The 15902-nt window shown below is 38.1% G+C and overlaps 1 protein-coding gene and 1 long non-coding RNA gene across 5 annotated transcripts in view; both read left to right on the forward strand.

Annotated features, from left to right (window-relative positions):
- The first annotated feature begins 278 nt into the window (after positions 1-278).
- Positions 279-9120, forward strand: parvg (parvin, gamma). 3 transcript variants are annotated; one of them, XM_058644562.1, is made up of 13 exons: positions 279-543; positions 1225-1300; positions 2100-2164; positions 2801-2903; positions 3092-3235; positions 4047-4162; positions 4253-4308; positions 4399-4433; positions 4537-4598; positions 5538-5606; positions 5709-5810; positions 6719-6791; positions 8648-9120. In XM_058644562.1, exons 2-13 carry the CDS (start codon positions 1237-1239, stop codon positions 8719-8721), a joined length of 963 nt encoding a protein of 320 aa, XP_058500545.1. In that variant the 5' UTR covers positions 279-543; positions 1225-1236; the 3' UTR covers positions 8722-9120. The 3 variants fall into 3 exon arrangements, with proteins under 3 accessions (XP_058500545.1, XP_058500546.1, XP_058500544.1); XM_058644563.1 differs by having other exon boundaries at positions 280-543; positions 5538-5585; positions 8634-9120; XM_058644561.1 differs by having other exon boundaries at positions 281-543; positions 8634-9120.
- A 2001-nt stretch (positions 9121-11121) lies between these two features.
- The window catches only part of LOC131470209 (uncharacterized), a 35873-nt gene continuing 31092 nt past the window's right edge, over positions 11122-15902 (forward strand). For both annotated transcript variants that reach the window (XR_009241872.1, XR_009241871.1), the window contains exons 1-2: positions 11122-11445; positions 11563-11638. This is a non-coding gene — a long non-coding RNA (uncharacterized LOC131470209). The remainder of the gene's footprint in view (positions 11446-11562; positions 11639-15902) is intronic.

Below are 15902 nucleotides of genomic sequence, written 5' to 3' on the forward strand. Positions count from 1 at the left end.
CACGGGGCTGGAGACCAGGCAACAACAAATTGATCTAGCTGGTCACAGATGGAGACGTGTGAGTCAAGACTGAGTGGCTGAGACCTCCAAGTATCACGTTTCTCTCTGCACCTCCTGAATTGTGATTTTCACGCAAGAGTCCCCCTTGTTCTCCTTGTCCGCTTCTGCTTGACAAATACCTATTATCAAAGTCTCAAATGCAGTATGCCTCAGCGACTACAACCCTTATCAGAAAACACAGCGACAAAGCCAGTATCGGAAAGAGGAAGTGCCACCGTCTATTCTGCCACATCCTCTTATTTGTGCTTGTCTTCCTTTTTGAGCCTGCGATGTGTTATTTTCTATCCAAGCAACAGTTTGAAATTGAGTGCAGTCAAGACTTATTCTGCACTGCTAGAAATCACAATAGCTTCTGTTCACTTTGAATGCAGCCTTCCACCTCCTATAGTGCTTCTTTGACAGATTGTGGATTAGACAACATTTAAGGAACTCAGTTCAGCCACGCTCACCTGATTCTGTCAAGTTGCTCTCGGAGTGCTTCAGGTAAGTTTATTGAAAAAGACTTGTTATTTACGACCTCGTTTGAAAGTTACACACAACTTCAGGAAAAGCAAACCACACACACACACACACACACACACACACACACACACACACACACACACACACACATACACATACATAAAACAGAGACAATAATATCGACATGCTCCAGGTCATGCACAGGCTAGTTTGTGTATGCCGTGTCTTATCACAGACTAGGATTCAAAATGTTCAGAGGGACAGTTGCTGCCTTGTAAATCTGTGGGTATATTAACAGCACTGCACTTGATCTGTTTTGTGCTGAGTGCTCTGCTGGAAACAAAAAAAAGAGAAAAGGAAGTGAGGAGACTTAATGCCTTCCGTCTTCATCCACTTCAGTTATCGCTCTCTGTTTTTCGAGCCTTCTAACACCCTCCGTCGTAAAAAGTATCTTTTCAGAGCACACACAACTCCACTCCGCAAGTGCAGAGACAGCTTTTGTTTGTATCTAAATGTATTGGAGGCACAGGATTTAGTGTCATTGCAATGAGTGCTCCCACTGCTGGTCGGTGAGTGCGTAACTCCCCTGCAGCAGTAAGGTGCAAGAAATACCACAAAGCCATGTCTAGAGAGAGAATGATGATGTAAGAGGTGTGTGATCAGTGAGGTGCTTTGTATTGAGTTCTACAGGTGTTGTTACAGATTAACTTGAAGATGGAGGCTGACATCTTTGAGTATCACAAAGAGGAGTGCAGTGTGGACACCGAGTCTTTCCAGGGTATGTATGCAATTAACGAGTTGTTACACACACTGTGAAATCCCTCATTTTGTCTGTTTGACCTGTGTTACACATTTGGAGTGGACACATTACACTTTTATGTTTTAGAATTTGCAACTTTTCCAAACTTAAGTCTACTGTTAACATGGATATGAACCAATAACATTGGAATAAACTAAATACTTAGACACACCCATGAGAAAACAACTTAGTGCTTTTCAACTCAACAGTACTGAACTGTTTAACCACCATTAAGGTGTAGATCTGGTCTGAAAGAGTGAATTAGTTCAGTGCACCTAAGGTCACTGGGTGTATTTTTGTTTTAGCATCACTTTGTGTCGTTATACATCACACATCCATCAGACACTAAGCAACACTAGCATCCATTTGAAGTTGTGTTTTCGGGGCATCTACAAGTTGAATTCCAACAATCTGTATCACCTCCTGGGGAAAATATATGACAATTTAGTTGCTCACTCCTCCACTGTTTTCATAAGCTACACAGTAAATTTAAATGTGTGCCATTTTGTGGTGTTTGGATGTGGAATCAGCTTTGTTGAGAGTATGAGGAAATAATGTCCTTTAAAATCAGAACAGTGAAGTCAAAGAGGCTAAAACACTCCAGATTCCGGTGATTCTTTCTCAGTAATGACAACATTCATATTTCAGCATAATCTATAGTTAGCGCGTGCAGCAAAATTAATAATACGGCATCATCATGAAGAAAACAGCTACTTAGTTTTCATTTTGAGTAATAAGTTAATAAGATATTGATAATCGTTTGTTTATATTCACACAGGAGAGAGGAGGAAGCTCATTCAGCCGACATCTTTAAAAGACCCCAAACTTGAAAAGCTAAAAGAGGTAAAAGATTAATTTCTGTTGTGTCTGAATCTCTGCTTCCCATTCAACATTTACATTGTTACATACAGTACGTACGTATATCCACAGATCCAAGCCTGTCTCTAAATCTTATACAGTATTCATCTTTAGTGTGCTGGAAATAAATCCGACAGGGAAAATACATTACAGAGCCTGTGTGTGTGTGCGTGAGGTATAGAGCATGAATAATATCTGATGCAGGCAGAGAGGTGGAAGGATCAATGAAAGTTTAATGAACATAATTATTAGAGGTGATGGGAGATGGATTATAGAGCAGTGAGGAGCCAGTAGGATCTGACTTTAAAACACATTTTTGATTGGAAAAGATTGCAGCTCGACTGCTTGTGCAAGTGGCAATGAACGACTGAATGAATGACTGAATGAATGAATAACCTAAAAAGCCTTGCCGGTGTTATATTTGGACTTTGGAGGGGAAACAAATGAAATACTTTTTTTTACACTTTGGGGGCACAGTATGTATGTCGTTGTACGAGAATAGATAAAAGAAGTACAGGGTCCACGCTGTTTTTCATCTCCAACATCGAGAGGAGAAAAATGTCTGGAAGGAGATGAAAGCATTTGATGTATCTGGCTGTGTGATGAACTGTGTCTTGCTAGGCATTAGTTGATTGGATCAATGGGACTTTGAAACCGGAGCACATAGTGGTTCAGAGTCTGGAGGAGGATCTGTACGATGGATTGGTGCTTCATCATCTGCTGTGTGAGTTAATACACATTTGTGATGATCGCACCCACTATTACATTATAATTAACATACTTCCACTGGCTCAGTATTCAAATGAGGTTCTGAAAATTAACGCTTTCCTTCCTCATCAAGAGCTCCTTTATGATGACAGCTCTAATCTCAGCAAAGCTCTGACCAAACAAATTTTAATCGGTTTTCTCCAGCCAGATTGGCCAACGTACATTTGCCTGTGGAGGACATAGCGCTGACCAGTGCTGCTCAGACACACAAGCTGGAAGTAGTTCTGGAGGAGTTGGACAAGAGACTGGGCCTGCAGGACAGCAGCCAGATCAAATGGAACACCAAGCGTGAGTCATGCAGCTGACAGCCCGTCACCAACAAAGCAAACAAATGTTCTGTCCTTCCTTACTTGAACAGGATTTGGTGCACGCTCAAGTGTGCCGCATTAGCTTCCAGGGATTTAAGACAAAGGTTGCGGAAATGAAGAGGCTCTGCCGTAATTATGTCTCAGAAGATTATCTGGTACAGTGCTGAGTTATGGAAACAAAAAAGACCATGTCATAGTGATAGCCTGGTGTCTAGTCACTCATCTAGGACATAAAATAACCTGATTATATATCCAGGCTTAATCACTCGTAAGTAGTCATTCAGAAAGTATTGCAACAATCAGATTTCATCCAGTCAGTGATCTGTGGCGGACATAATAACACAACGTGTCGACTTAGTTGACAATGAGTCACTTAATTTAATCAGTCACTTAATTAATTTACCACTATTTCTAACTGATCTGCCATCATAAGAAAGTGCCAAAATGACAATTATATTGTTGTTTAACTGTGTTATTATAAGCAATCACAGTCGGATTCTTGCTAAGCTGCAGCAACACTTAGTAGCATAAATAATAACTTAATTGTGAGACCAACTGAAGGGAAGTGTAACAGCTAAACTGGATTTCACTACTGCAGTACTGCTTTTCAAACTCCCTTATAATGAAAACAACCATACAAGGATGTCCTGTTACAGTTTAAACATTTAAAGGTTATCAATAACAGGAAACACTTTATGGATTGTTATTTATAGCTCTTTTAAATTGAATTGACGTGTACACTTGGTGGTGTTGAATTCAAATTTTTGTGTTTTCTGCCATTCATCTGTCAGTCATCCACAACAAAGACCTTCTGGCTACTATTCATTTGCTGGTTGCCATGGTGAGACGTTTCCAGCGTGAATTGGATTTGCCGTCAAATGTGAAGGTTGAAGTTGTGACAGTGGAGGTGAGTTTGAGCTCCAGTTCCCTGCTCTCATTCTGCCTTGAACACGTCTTGTACTTAAATTGGTTGTTCTCTTAAATGTTAAATTTACAGGTCAGTAGCAGTGGAATCAAATCCACCGTGCAGACAGAGGTCCTAACAGAGGATAAGTGAGTAGATTTCTCTCACGTGACATTCTGTGGACCCGTGGGGGGAAATAAATGAATGTTCTCCTCATGTATTTTTGGCTTCTTCAACAGCAACACAGGCTCAGACTCCTCCAGCAGTACTGAAAGTGAGTAAGAGTGGTCAGAGGCTGAGTCGCTGTTAACATCTTGAATGTCATCCAAACAGCCAACAATGACTTAACACATTTTCCTGTTGGTCTGGTCACACAGAAGACGATCCCATTGAGCAGCTGCTGAAGCTTGAGGCTCACAAGGTCAACACAGTAAAGAAGGTATAATAACGAGGAGTGAAGTTCTAAAGTGTTAACTCTCAACAGCAGCAACACTCATCGACAAGACGGGAAATAAATATCTGTCTGTCCACTTAACCTGTACTTACAACACACGTGCCAGTGAATGTGGACGTAGAGGGTGTGGGTAAATTAGTCAAGTGGTCATTTTAGAGAATGTTTGAAGCTCATTATTATATAGATATGTTATATAGTAGTAAAAAGCATCAGTATGTCAGACACTTGTTTACAACCGTCTTTACAAAGCATCTCATTTGGAAACTGGTTGGTTTTATCGTTAATGTGCTAGATTTTGAATGCCATGTCATCTGTACTTAAGTTAAAGTTGTGATTTATTAAGCAGCAGGGTCAATCCGAGTAATTCCTAAATTAGTTCCGTATTTTTTAGCAAATGAGACACAAAGGGTTAATTGCTACAGATGTTAAGGGGAGGGTAATAAGACAGAACACAGTGATGGTGGGAAAATGTCTTTTTCTTGTACATCCAAGCAGGCAGGGTGTCCATCCAATGTAGGAGTTTTTGTAAATCTAATCTTGTATGGGCCTAACATCAAGCCCATACTGTATATATTCTGGTAACTGTCTATAATGTATATTCTATTTAACTATCTTATCTTATCTTACCTTGGAGTGCCAAAGTGACTCTGACAATCATTTATTAACATACTTGCTAATGAATTTTCTGTTGTTTTTGCTAATTAATGTTAATAGTCTAATTGCCTGAGTGCTCACTCAAAGGCTGTCATCTGGAGTGCAGAATCAGAGCGCGTCTGTTTTCATTAGGTCTGATGTTATCACTCTTCGCCCTGCTGACTGGAGCAAAATTTGCCAGGTTCTGATTAAAAGTGGAACAGTTCATACTTTCAGCTAAATAACAGCATGTTTTGTTTCAATTTCTTTTTTTTTCATTTTCATTTTCAGGCCATTTTGCACTTTGTCAACCAGAATATGTCAACCGTGGGTCTGCAGGTGACTGATATGGACAAACAGGTTAAAAGAGCTCATCAGCTTTGGAGCACAAAAAAAAAAAGAGAGAATGAGTCATTAATGAGTTCCCCTGAGATGTCGTCACCTCCTGGCTTTTCTCTCTAGTTTGCGGACGGTGTCATCCTGCTGCTGTTGATCGGACAGTTGGAAGGCTTCTTCATCCCGCTCTGTGAATTCAGCTTGACCCCTGTCAATCACTCTGAGATGGTATTATTAGAGCGACACACTTGTGTTTTTATTTGATATATTCTCATGCATTAAGGGGGATTTATTTGTGTTGTAAAAAATAATTAAAGAACAAACAATCCATTCAGGCTACATTAATCAAATTCAAAAGAATGCAATGCTAATTTTAATTAATTTCCATCAGTTATAATGAGCTAAAGCACTGAAACCTAATACAATAAACTGTATGAGTAAATGATTATTTTACATTTCCCATGATAACAAATGCATAATTGTGACTGTGTCACGGCTTTCTTGAAATCTTTGGTGAGTCTATGAAAGAGTTATAACTCCTCATCCAAATATGATGAGCTCATGAGGTTTGTGCAGATACACTGTGACACTGTCCTCATTAGACCTTCCTTAAAATCTTAAACACTAAAACGCTTCAGAAATAAACACATTATATATTTATGTGCCATTCATATTCCATTGTTATACACACTGGATTCTATTGCCATATATTCAGAGTGAAACCTCAACCAAAAACAGTAATAGAGTTATAATATATGTGGTTTATTTCGCATTGAAATGAAATATAATAGCTCAATGTTACCTCCTATTAAGTTTTGCTATGGCAGTCTATTATGCTATGTACTATAGCATAAATGTTTTGATATCTATCACATGATTTCACTGCACCTCATAAATTGACAAATAATTAAAATAAATGTATTATTTCATGTGTTTAAAGGACAAAATTTACTTTCCTTCTTTCCAAAAACAAAGGTAGAAAACAAGATTGATGCCACTTTCACGTCTGGAGGTCACTCAGATTAGCGATAACAAGACATGAGTCACTGGAAAATACAATTCTGTGCTGAATTATTGAAATAAAAATGTGATAAACTGATTTTGTGTTTGACATGTTTGGCTCTTCGATCCCACAGCTTCACAATGTGACCTTGGCCCTGGACCTCCTGAGTGATGTAGGCCTACATTTGTCCAGCGTGAACCCACAAGGTGAGCTCTTCTTACTAATACTAATACTAATACTGCAGATTTGTACTCACATTAAAACACCAGGCACACACCATGGTAAAACAACAGCAGAAGGTCTGCACTGAAATGATTTTAAATGTAAACCTGGTGGAGCTCCAAGAAGGCAATGTCAAACTAATTCAGACGATGTCCTCCATGAAGCACATTTATCAGAATGACAGGGAAGTGCCAGGATTTGTTTGTTTGTACGGTGACGAGCAGCATCGCTGCAGTAGCTTGACTCCATCTCAGCTGTTCCACGCTCTGACTGTGTCTTGGAGGAAAAAGGTGAAATTGCTTGCGGAATATAAATGAGCACAAGTCATGACATGATGAGTATCTTTGTGGATGATTGGCTCCGTTTGAGGTCATCATCTTTCATTTAGAGAGGAACATGGTGTCAAGGGGACAATGTCCACTGATAGAAACAGGGATTCACCACTACAGCTGGAAACTGTATGTTGTTACTCTGTGTGTGTATATATATATACCAATTAATATTAATAGTCTATATATGTACAGTATATATCTATATATATATATATAGATATATACTAGAGCTTTGGTTATGCTGTCCAAATAAATGGAAGTCAGTGTAGAGTCCTTAAAGCTGTGAGAGTGTGTGTGTGTGACAAAGATCCAATAACACAATTATCACACATTCTGATTGTATCTGTGCACTGAAACATTCACATATCATAAGGAGAATGCTTTCTTTTCCAACTCTGCTTGAAGAAAAATCTCTTTTTACCTGCACGCCAAACTCACTGTATTAAAATCCCTTTTTAAAAGAAAAGTATGAATTCTGTCATTTGCTAAGTATTCAGTTTGTCCCTTTGCTCTGATGAACATACGGACATATCAATCATTACTACAATATGTTATTATTGAATCATCATTATTTGGTTAATTAGCAAATATTAGTTTAGGAAAAGTTCTTTTTTGTTTGAAGTAAAGTAAAACAATGTTTAAGGCACAATTGGAAAACAAAGTGAAAAAAACAGCCTATGTGAGACAAACCTTATCATCCAGTATCAATGATGATTCCCTACAGTCGTGTTATCAGGAATCAAAGGGTTTCAAAAAACACATGTGGCTGTAAAGTTGGGTGGTCATGTCGACTAAAACAGTTCAGGAATAAAAAAGGAGTGATTGTGAGTTACTCACTTGTCTAAGTGTGCGAATAAATCAATATTAAATGGACCTACTTCTCTTCCCCACAGATCCATTACTGACAGAGTGCTCTATATTCTCTCTCAGCGTCAATTTCCCCGTTCACAACAACCAAATACAACCCACAGCGTTTCCTGCCAGCCATACAGCCAGCTATTGTAAAATAAATCCCCAACACAATAACTGTTAATGCAAGGAGCAGCACAATTAATCTACGCCAGGAGCAAATGATGAATTTAATTCCATTATAGTGTCTTTTTAATTACTGACATAATTGCTGTGATAGAATGAGGGATCCCAGCACGCAGGGTCTAAAACGGGAGCGCGCTGCATGCATTAATTAGGTTTTGCCGGTCGTGGAGTCGATCTTTATGTCACATTCATTCAGTTAGTTCATCTCACAACTGAGAACAATTTTGTTGGGATCCCATCTCACCAAGGACTTATTGATTAGATTTCCATTTAAAGTTGTTTTTAGTCCTTCTGATCTATGACCTGCAAGGCTGGGTTATGAGAATAGTATTTAGCTAATGTTGTTAGCAAGTGACGGTAATGCATCCTCATATTCTCACTGCCTCACTGGCTCGGTGGTTGAAGGCTGATGGTGCATTAAAAATATTCACTTCATGTTCTCTGTGGCTCGCCTGACAGATATTGTCTCTCAGGATGCTGCTGCCACCATGAAGGTCTTGTATGCACTGTTCAGGAAGCACAAAGAGAAATGAGAGGCGACACGTGAAGAGGAATTCACCAAATGGAAATATGCAAACAGAGCTGAAGATAGATGGAGTCAGTGTGTGTGTGTGGGTTTTTATTGCTCTCTCTTGCAAGTACTGTAAATCCAAAAGGATGAACTTCTCTGTTGTTACATATTTTGTTGATGCAGGAACTTTAAAGCTGCACTGTGTAACTCACAGTGATTTTATGTTTTGTTAATATCCTGTCTCTGTTTAGTCTCCATGAACAAAAATAATGTAACATTATTATTATGCCACTTCCTTCATCTGAAAACAGGATCTTCCAAGTAGCACTATTTCTCTTCCTTCTTACGCAGCATGACAATTTCCACTCCCCCTGTGCAACTTCCCCCGTACAACAGTTCTTTACTGCCACTGCTCAATAAAATGCTCTTTTTTAATCTGCAGTATATTTTTATATTTGCGTTTTTAGGAGTACTGATGGAAGTGATGGAGAGAAGACCTGATAATGAGAATTATAAATGTTGAGCAGAAATGTAAAACTGTATTACATGATTTGATTTTATGGGAATTTGTGTGAAAATCCCTGAACAGTAGCATCAGCAGCGTTCCACTTTTTATTCCCTCCAGTTTTCTTGTGTTAGTTGACATTCAGGAACCCAATTAATGCATGTCTACCAAAATGCATCCATCACATTTTATTTCCAGTGACATTTCAAAAAGTCACTGATATGCTGTTACTGCATGTGCGTGTGTATGTGTGGCTTTTAAACACACAATGGTGGAGCATTTTAAAGAGAAAGATATTTCGCTCAGGAATTGAGATTGACAAAAAAAAAAACCTTCAAAGAAAGTGAACATTGGAATTAAATAAATAAATACATTAACTTGTATATCATGTAACTGGTGGATTAATAAGTAGGAGACAGTTTGAAAACAAACACCAGCATTACAAGTTTACTAAAAGCGCTTCAATATTTGACATATTTGACATTACAGCATACGCCACAGGTCCTGACTTGTAGGTCCACAAGTCCAAGTTAGTTTTCATTTCTAATATCTTGAAAAACAAAACAATCTAATCATATTTGTATGAAATTATATAACATAGGCTATTATAACTGATCTGAAGTTACGGTTATTTGTAGATTAGAAATCCTTCTTCAGAGTTCACCGGTATCATTGAACAAGAGCAAATGTGACTTGTTGCAGGTTTGAGTGGACACATTGTAGCCATAATGTCAGGGTTCAAGTTCAGTTCCGGTTTTATGAAATCTAAATCTAACTTCTCTCTTTTCCAATTTACAGTCCTTAAACTGTTTCAAAACCATTGTAACAAACATTCAAACGATAAACACAGTTACAGTCAAGTTCTATTTGTATTTTCGGCTTCTTAAAGTTTCTATGGTTGAACTATATGGAGAGTTAGGTAGACACTGAAGTCACCTTTTTTTTTTATCATATACTGAGTATAGTATATGAATGCTTCCTTCCTCCACATCCCCTGTGTCTCCCATTAAAGGTGCAGTAAAATTGCTTTTTAATAAAAGTTGTCTTTGTTTCTGTCACTGTAGAATAAGACTTTTTTATGTGCTGAAGTCAAGGGCCTTACTTTCTCCAGGCTGTCATCACAGGAGTCCAAACACACTAACCAGCCAAAGTGTGCCCTTTGAAGCGGAAGCTTACTATGCAAACGAAATAGATCATTTCTGGTATGTAAAGGCCACTGTAGGAAAAGTATGGGATAGGATGTCACGAATCCTTATACACAGGACATTTAAGTTTGTGCTATTATAATTGTATTCACATTTATTAAATGTAGTTCACGGTCATATGTGAAGTAGATCAGTTTGCACCGGGTCTTTAATTCATTCATTAATTATAACTGCAATACTATTTTTGTCGATATTGATCAGATGGAATGCTGAAAATGCCTAGTCATAACTATAATATATAGGAATAGGATTATTTTTTTTTGTTTCCAGAATGAAGAGGCTGGATATATGGATCAGACAAACATGTTCACTGATGACTGTGACAGTGAGGAAAAAGTCAAATAAGACTGATCGTCACCGTGAGCACATCAACAGAAAGGTCACATTTTAGTCTGTTTCCAGTTTCTAATCCATTCAAACAGACAAGGATCAATTTCAGGATAAACAACTGTTGTGTAGTAACGCGTTATTAGTAACGCCGTTACTTTGTTCAGTAACTAATAATGTAACGCGTTGTTTAAATTTAAAAAAACAAAAATGAAAAAAATTCAAATTCAGTAACTCTGTTTACGTTACCAAACGCTGCGTTACTCCGTTCCTTTTGGTGAGGTTTTACAACAGCACACAGTTCCCATAACATTTTAGCGATCAATGAAGTTTAATTGAATTGAAAAACAAAGCACTTGTCGCCCTCTAGCGGACTGGACAGGTCGGCATGATGGCGAATGAGAAGGTGAAGATAAGTTTCTCCTCGTGGAGGTATTCACATTATTTTCAACTGGAGAGCAAAGGGAAAAACAACATTTCGGTAACTTGTAGACTGTGTCCCGGTTCAAAAATACTTTCTACGGCGAACAACAGCAACAGCTACCTTCTGAATCACCTGGAGAAGCGGCATGCTTCGACAAAGTTAGCAGCTAAGGTAGCTAACGCAGCATCCGAGACCGAGAGTCACAGCAGCGAGCACACACCCTCTCCACCCAAGCATCAGCGGCTGGAGTTCGAAAGAGAGACCCATAGCCAGGCACAACTTGATAAAACAATAGCACGGTATGTTTAATTGTTTACATGTATCTCTTTTAGCAATATCAGGCTATTACTCCAAGAGTCCAATGGTAACATTTTACAGATAAAAACACGTGTTTTTTCCCCCCCTCATATATGTAGTGGAAAACGTGCTACCCATCTGCACAGTGGAGAAACCCTGCTTTCAGACGGATCATCAGCATGGTGCCATGCACAGGTAATGATAGTAATAATAATAATAATAATAATGATAAAATGGAACTTGCATGCAAGCAAAACATACGTGTTGCTAGGGCAACCGTCATTGTTTATACTTTGTATTATTCAGCATCAGTACAGAACTGAAATGATGGCTAGAGGGGAACTCAATCAATCAACCTTTATTTAATGGGAGCATTGGAAAAACGTTTTACAGTAACTAAAAAGTTACTTTCTCAGTAACACATTACTTTTTGGTTTACATAACTGAGTTACTTTTTTACAAAGTAACTAGTTACTATTTTTCAGTAAGTAGCACAACACTGCCGTCTAACGGATTAAACCTGTTCTGCTCCAACAACAGTTTCTTATTCTTTTTTCATTAGGACAATCACCCCCACTGAAATTTGACATAGTGTCTAAATTAAAACAAGTAATACCTTCTTAGTAATACGTTGGGAACATTTAAGGAAACATTTAATAAATGTTTTGAAGCTATGTGAGTACATTCTAGTGGATGCTTGGGGGTTACCATACCAGGGAATTTTTGTCTCTGAGAAAACAAATAATGTCTCATGTCTCTGTGCACAGAGATCCAGTAGACAAACCGTTGTTTTTCATCTGAGATGTCTGATAATGACAATAATAATAAAGTGAGTTCACACAATTTTGACATACCATTTTCTTCTAAATCAAGACTCATGTGAAATATATTCACATATTATATTACATTTAGCTAAAAACTGCATGACTTGGCTAAACCAACCTTTTAGTGAAGTACTTTTTTTAGGACAATTCCGAGGTATTTATACTGGAGCATTTCCATGCTATTCTACTTTATTCAGATCCCTTTTTATCTGGTAATGTTTAACGAGTGTTTATGTTATGTTGTTTTGTGTTTTCATTTTTGTTTCTCCGAAATCTTGTAAAAAATGTGAAAAGGTGAATCAATTTTGTATTTGAATAGAATTTTTTCAAAGCACAGAACTGGGTTTTTTTTCAAGAAAATATAAAAGTTTATTTCTCATTCAGCTGCAAAGAAAGACAAATCATCTTCAGTTACTAATATTACAAAATAAAAGCACAAATTACGAGCACCCTTTCTCCCGAAACTCACACACATACAGAGGAGAGTCTACAAAAGCTATACAGAACTTTTTTTACCGGGACTTTTAGAGGTTTATCTCAACAGTGAACTGGAGTCAGAAAGTAATGGCAACAGTCTGGGAGAGATATGGCTGAACTGCCTGCAAGGTGCAATGTAAGCCTTCTGATCAAATTGATCCAAACAGTAACACAGGAGCGGCTGTCGCAACCATTTTGATCGCCATCTGTGTTTTTATCACTGGTGTAGTATATTATAACGACAGATTTAAGTTTATTTAAGGTTTATTCCCTCTCATATCTGCTTGATATCAATCTGACTTACATTATCTTTTCCTTTTCTTTTTTTATTCTTGATAAGCTACAGCATGATCACTAATACAATTTTTCTTTCAGTTGTTTATTGTGTGAAACACTTTGATGCTCTTATTTTACACTGTGGTGAAATATGACAAGTCCTTGAGTGTCAGGAAGCTTAGCAGCTGAAGTTGTGCATATGTTAGACTTATTTCCCCCCAACATGTTGCAGCTGTTTTCTGGGTTATATGCAGACAGAAAAAAAACAATATTGTTGGCTTTGGGGGTATAAACATGACACACACAGCTCATTTGCATAATTACATCCTTGGAATATTGACTTCATGTGGAGCTGTGTGGTTTTGTCATATTTCCTTTTTGTCATATTCAGCTAAGCATTAAAAAAAACAATTTAATCTCAAAACAAGGAGTTTATGTGACAGCTTTCTTTACTGTTCTTCACATTCACTCAAACTGCTGAGATCCTGTTCCAGTCAGTCATCCACTGATGATCATTTGCTGCTTTTCTGAATCTGAAAGCACTTTATTTCATATGAATGAAAGCTTTTAATATATTGCACTGAGATTATTGTCGAACTTTGTCTGAATTTATCTTCCACAGTTGTCATTTCATATCTGGCTGTGTTTTGAATGTTACTACTTAAAGTTGTAGTGCATTACTTTTAAATATAAATAAATGTCTGTCAAATTCAAACCATTGTCAAATCAGTTCACACGATGCTTACTAAGCCTATATTGGCTCCAATTAAGTTTCCTTCATGCAGTCTGGAAGAGAGATATACAACACATACTTACCAAAGTAACGGTACAACATCAGAAGACAGAATCATCTCTTTCTCTTCTCATGTGTTTAAGAGTGGGTGGGGAGAGAAAAAAAATCATAACATAGACTGTAAGGTCATAGAAACCGCAGTGTTTTGGAAATTGCTCATATATCCACATAGAGGTTTCCACATTGGAGCTTTAAATCATTTTAATGCGCACATTGTTGGTTTTGTTTACTCTGTTTTTATTATTATTATTCAACTTGGATTTGCTCGAGTTTCTTGAAGATGTTTCACCTTGTCCAAAAAGTATGAAAAAGAACAGAATTACCAACCTTGTAAATGACAGGATTACCTTCAGAGATTCTGTTTTTCAGATGTTCAGATGTTGTCCTTTACAATGCAGTCAGCAACACTTGTTTTTCTCCCTGTGGTGGAAATACGTCGGAGAAATATTCAATAGTCTGAATCCTTTATTTTCCACAACAGACCACGGCTGGTGAACAAAGCAAAAGCATGTCATTAGTTTTAGCTAATGTATGTAATTTTGTGCTGTCCTTGCTGCAGGGTTGCTGTCATTGCAGTGTCACCATAATGACAGCTGAGTAGCTGTTGGGTTTCAAAATGGTCTCGCAGTTTCTTTACTTAGTGCGAGTTAGTTTTGAATAGTTATTATTGAACATGTTTCTTTTCATGACTAACCCTCAAATTTCTGAAGAGGTTTGTTGCACTGATTATTATCCTTCAGCACAGATTTATTTAAGTCGAAATGCCTGACACCTGAGGAAGCTGTAGAAGATGAATGAATGATTGGATTCTATCACCAATCAGAATCAGAACAAATTTTGGCTAATAATGATCCGTGGCTGTAGGATCAGAGCGCCCTTACCAGTCAACTGCTGCGTTGTTTTTTCTCTCCTGCTGCTGAAAGAAATCCTTCTGAAAAAGAAGACAGTAGACATATCCGCATCTTATGGATCTTAATGCAATGCCAGTGCCACAGATAATCCGGCCTGAGAGCATGGAGACATGAAACCTAATGGAGTTTTAATAGACATTGGCAGGATGTATCTCGGGCTCCTCAGTAACAGCAGGATGTGGAAATCCAGACAATGATTTTTAAATGGTGATTGATAGCAATAATTGGTTTCATATGCACAGATGGGAAGAGTGTTGGTTACTGGCATACAGGAGGGAGGAGGACACAGATGGAGTGAATGGGGGGGGGGGGGAGGATGGCAGTGCGAAGAAACAGTGACACAAACTGAAACTTGGCATGCTGATCGACAGGTGGATGAGGTGAATTTCTTTGTGTGAAACTTTTAAAAAGTTACCTTGAAATGAGCTCCATTCTCAACTAGTACTGTGGAGAGTTTGGTGTGGTGTTCACAGACATGGACCCATGTGTTGGTGCCATTTCAGCATATAGAAATGTTGTTTTCTGTTAAGTTAATAAATTAAAAGTGACATTTAAGTTAGCTTAGCTACAAAGCCTCTGAGACAAATGAGACAAAACAAAACAGCTCTATGTTCATGGACAGAAAAATTACGCTCTCAAAGGAAAGAACACCATACCCACTGTGAAACATGGACAGCATTACATTTTCTTGATTTACATCATATTGACCCAAAACACATAGCTAAAATCACCCAAGAATGGCTGATAAAAACATGGCACTGTTCTGAAATGATCCTCTTTGAGTTCTGGTCTTGATCCTATTGAACATGTATGGAAATATCTGAGAAATACAGCATGGATAAGTCACCCTACAGACCTGAGACAGTGAGAGCAGTTTGCTCAGGAAGTGTGGGCCAAACAACGTGTTGCCAGATGCAGAAGTCTCAGTGACTACTGCTAAAGGTTGTGCAATATGTAATAATTAAACAGTCAGATTCTACTGACTGTTCTAGGTCAGCTGCTGGGGCAGTCACGGCTCATTTAGAGTGGGTCGTCTCTCTCAACCAGAAACTTGTGGGTTCGATCCTCGGCTCCCCTAGACTACATGCTGTTGTGTCTATGGTAAAGACACTTAACCCCAAGTTGTGCTTGACGACTGTGCCTGCAGCATGTGAATGGCTATGATAGATGTAATACAT

Source organism: Solea solea, chromosome 12 (assembly GCF_958295425.1).
Source record: "Solea solea chromosome 12, fSolSol10.1, whole genome shotgun sequence".
Classification (NCBI taxonomy): Eukaryota; Metazoa; Chordata; class Actinopteri; order Pleuronectiformes; family Soleidae; genus Solea; species Solea solea.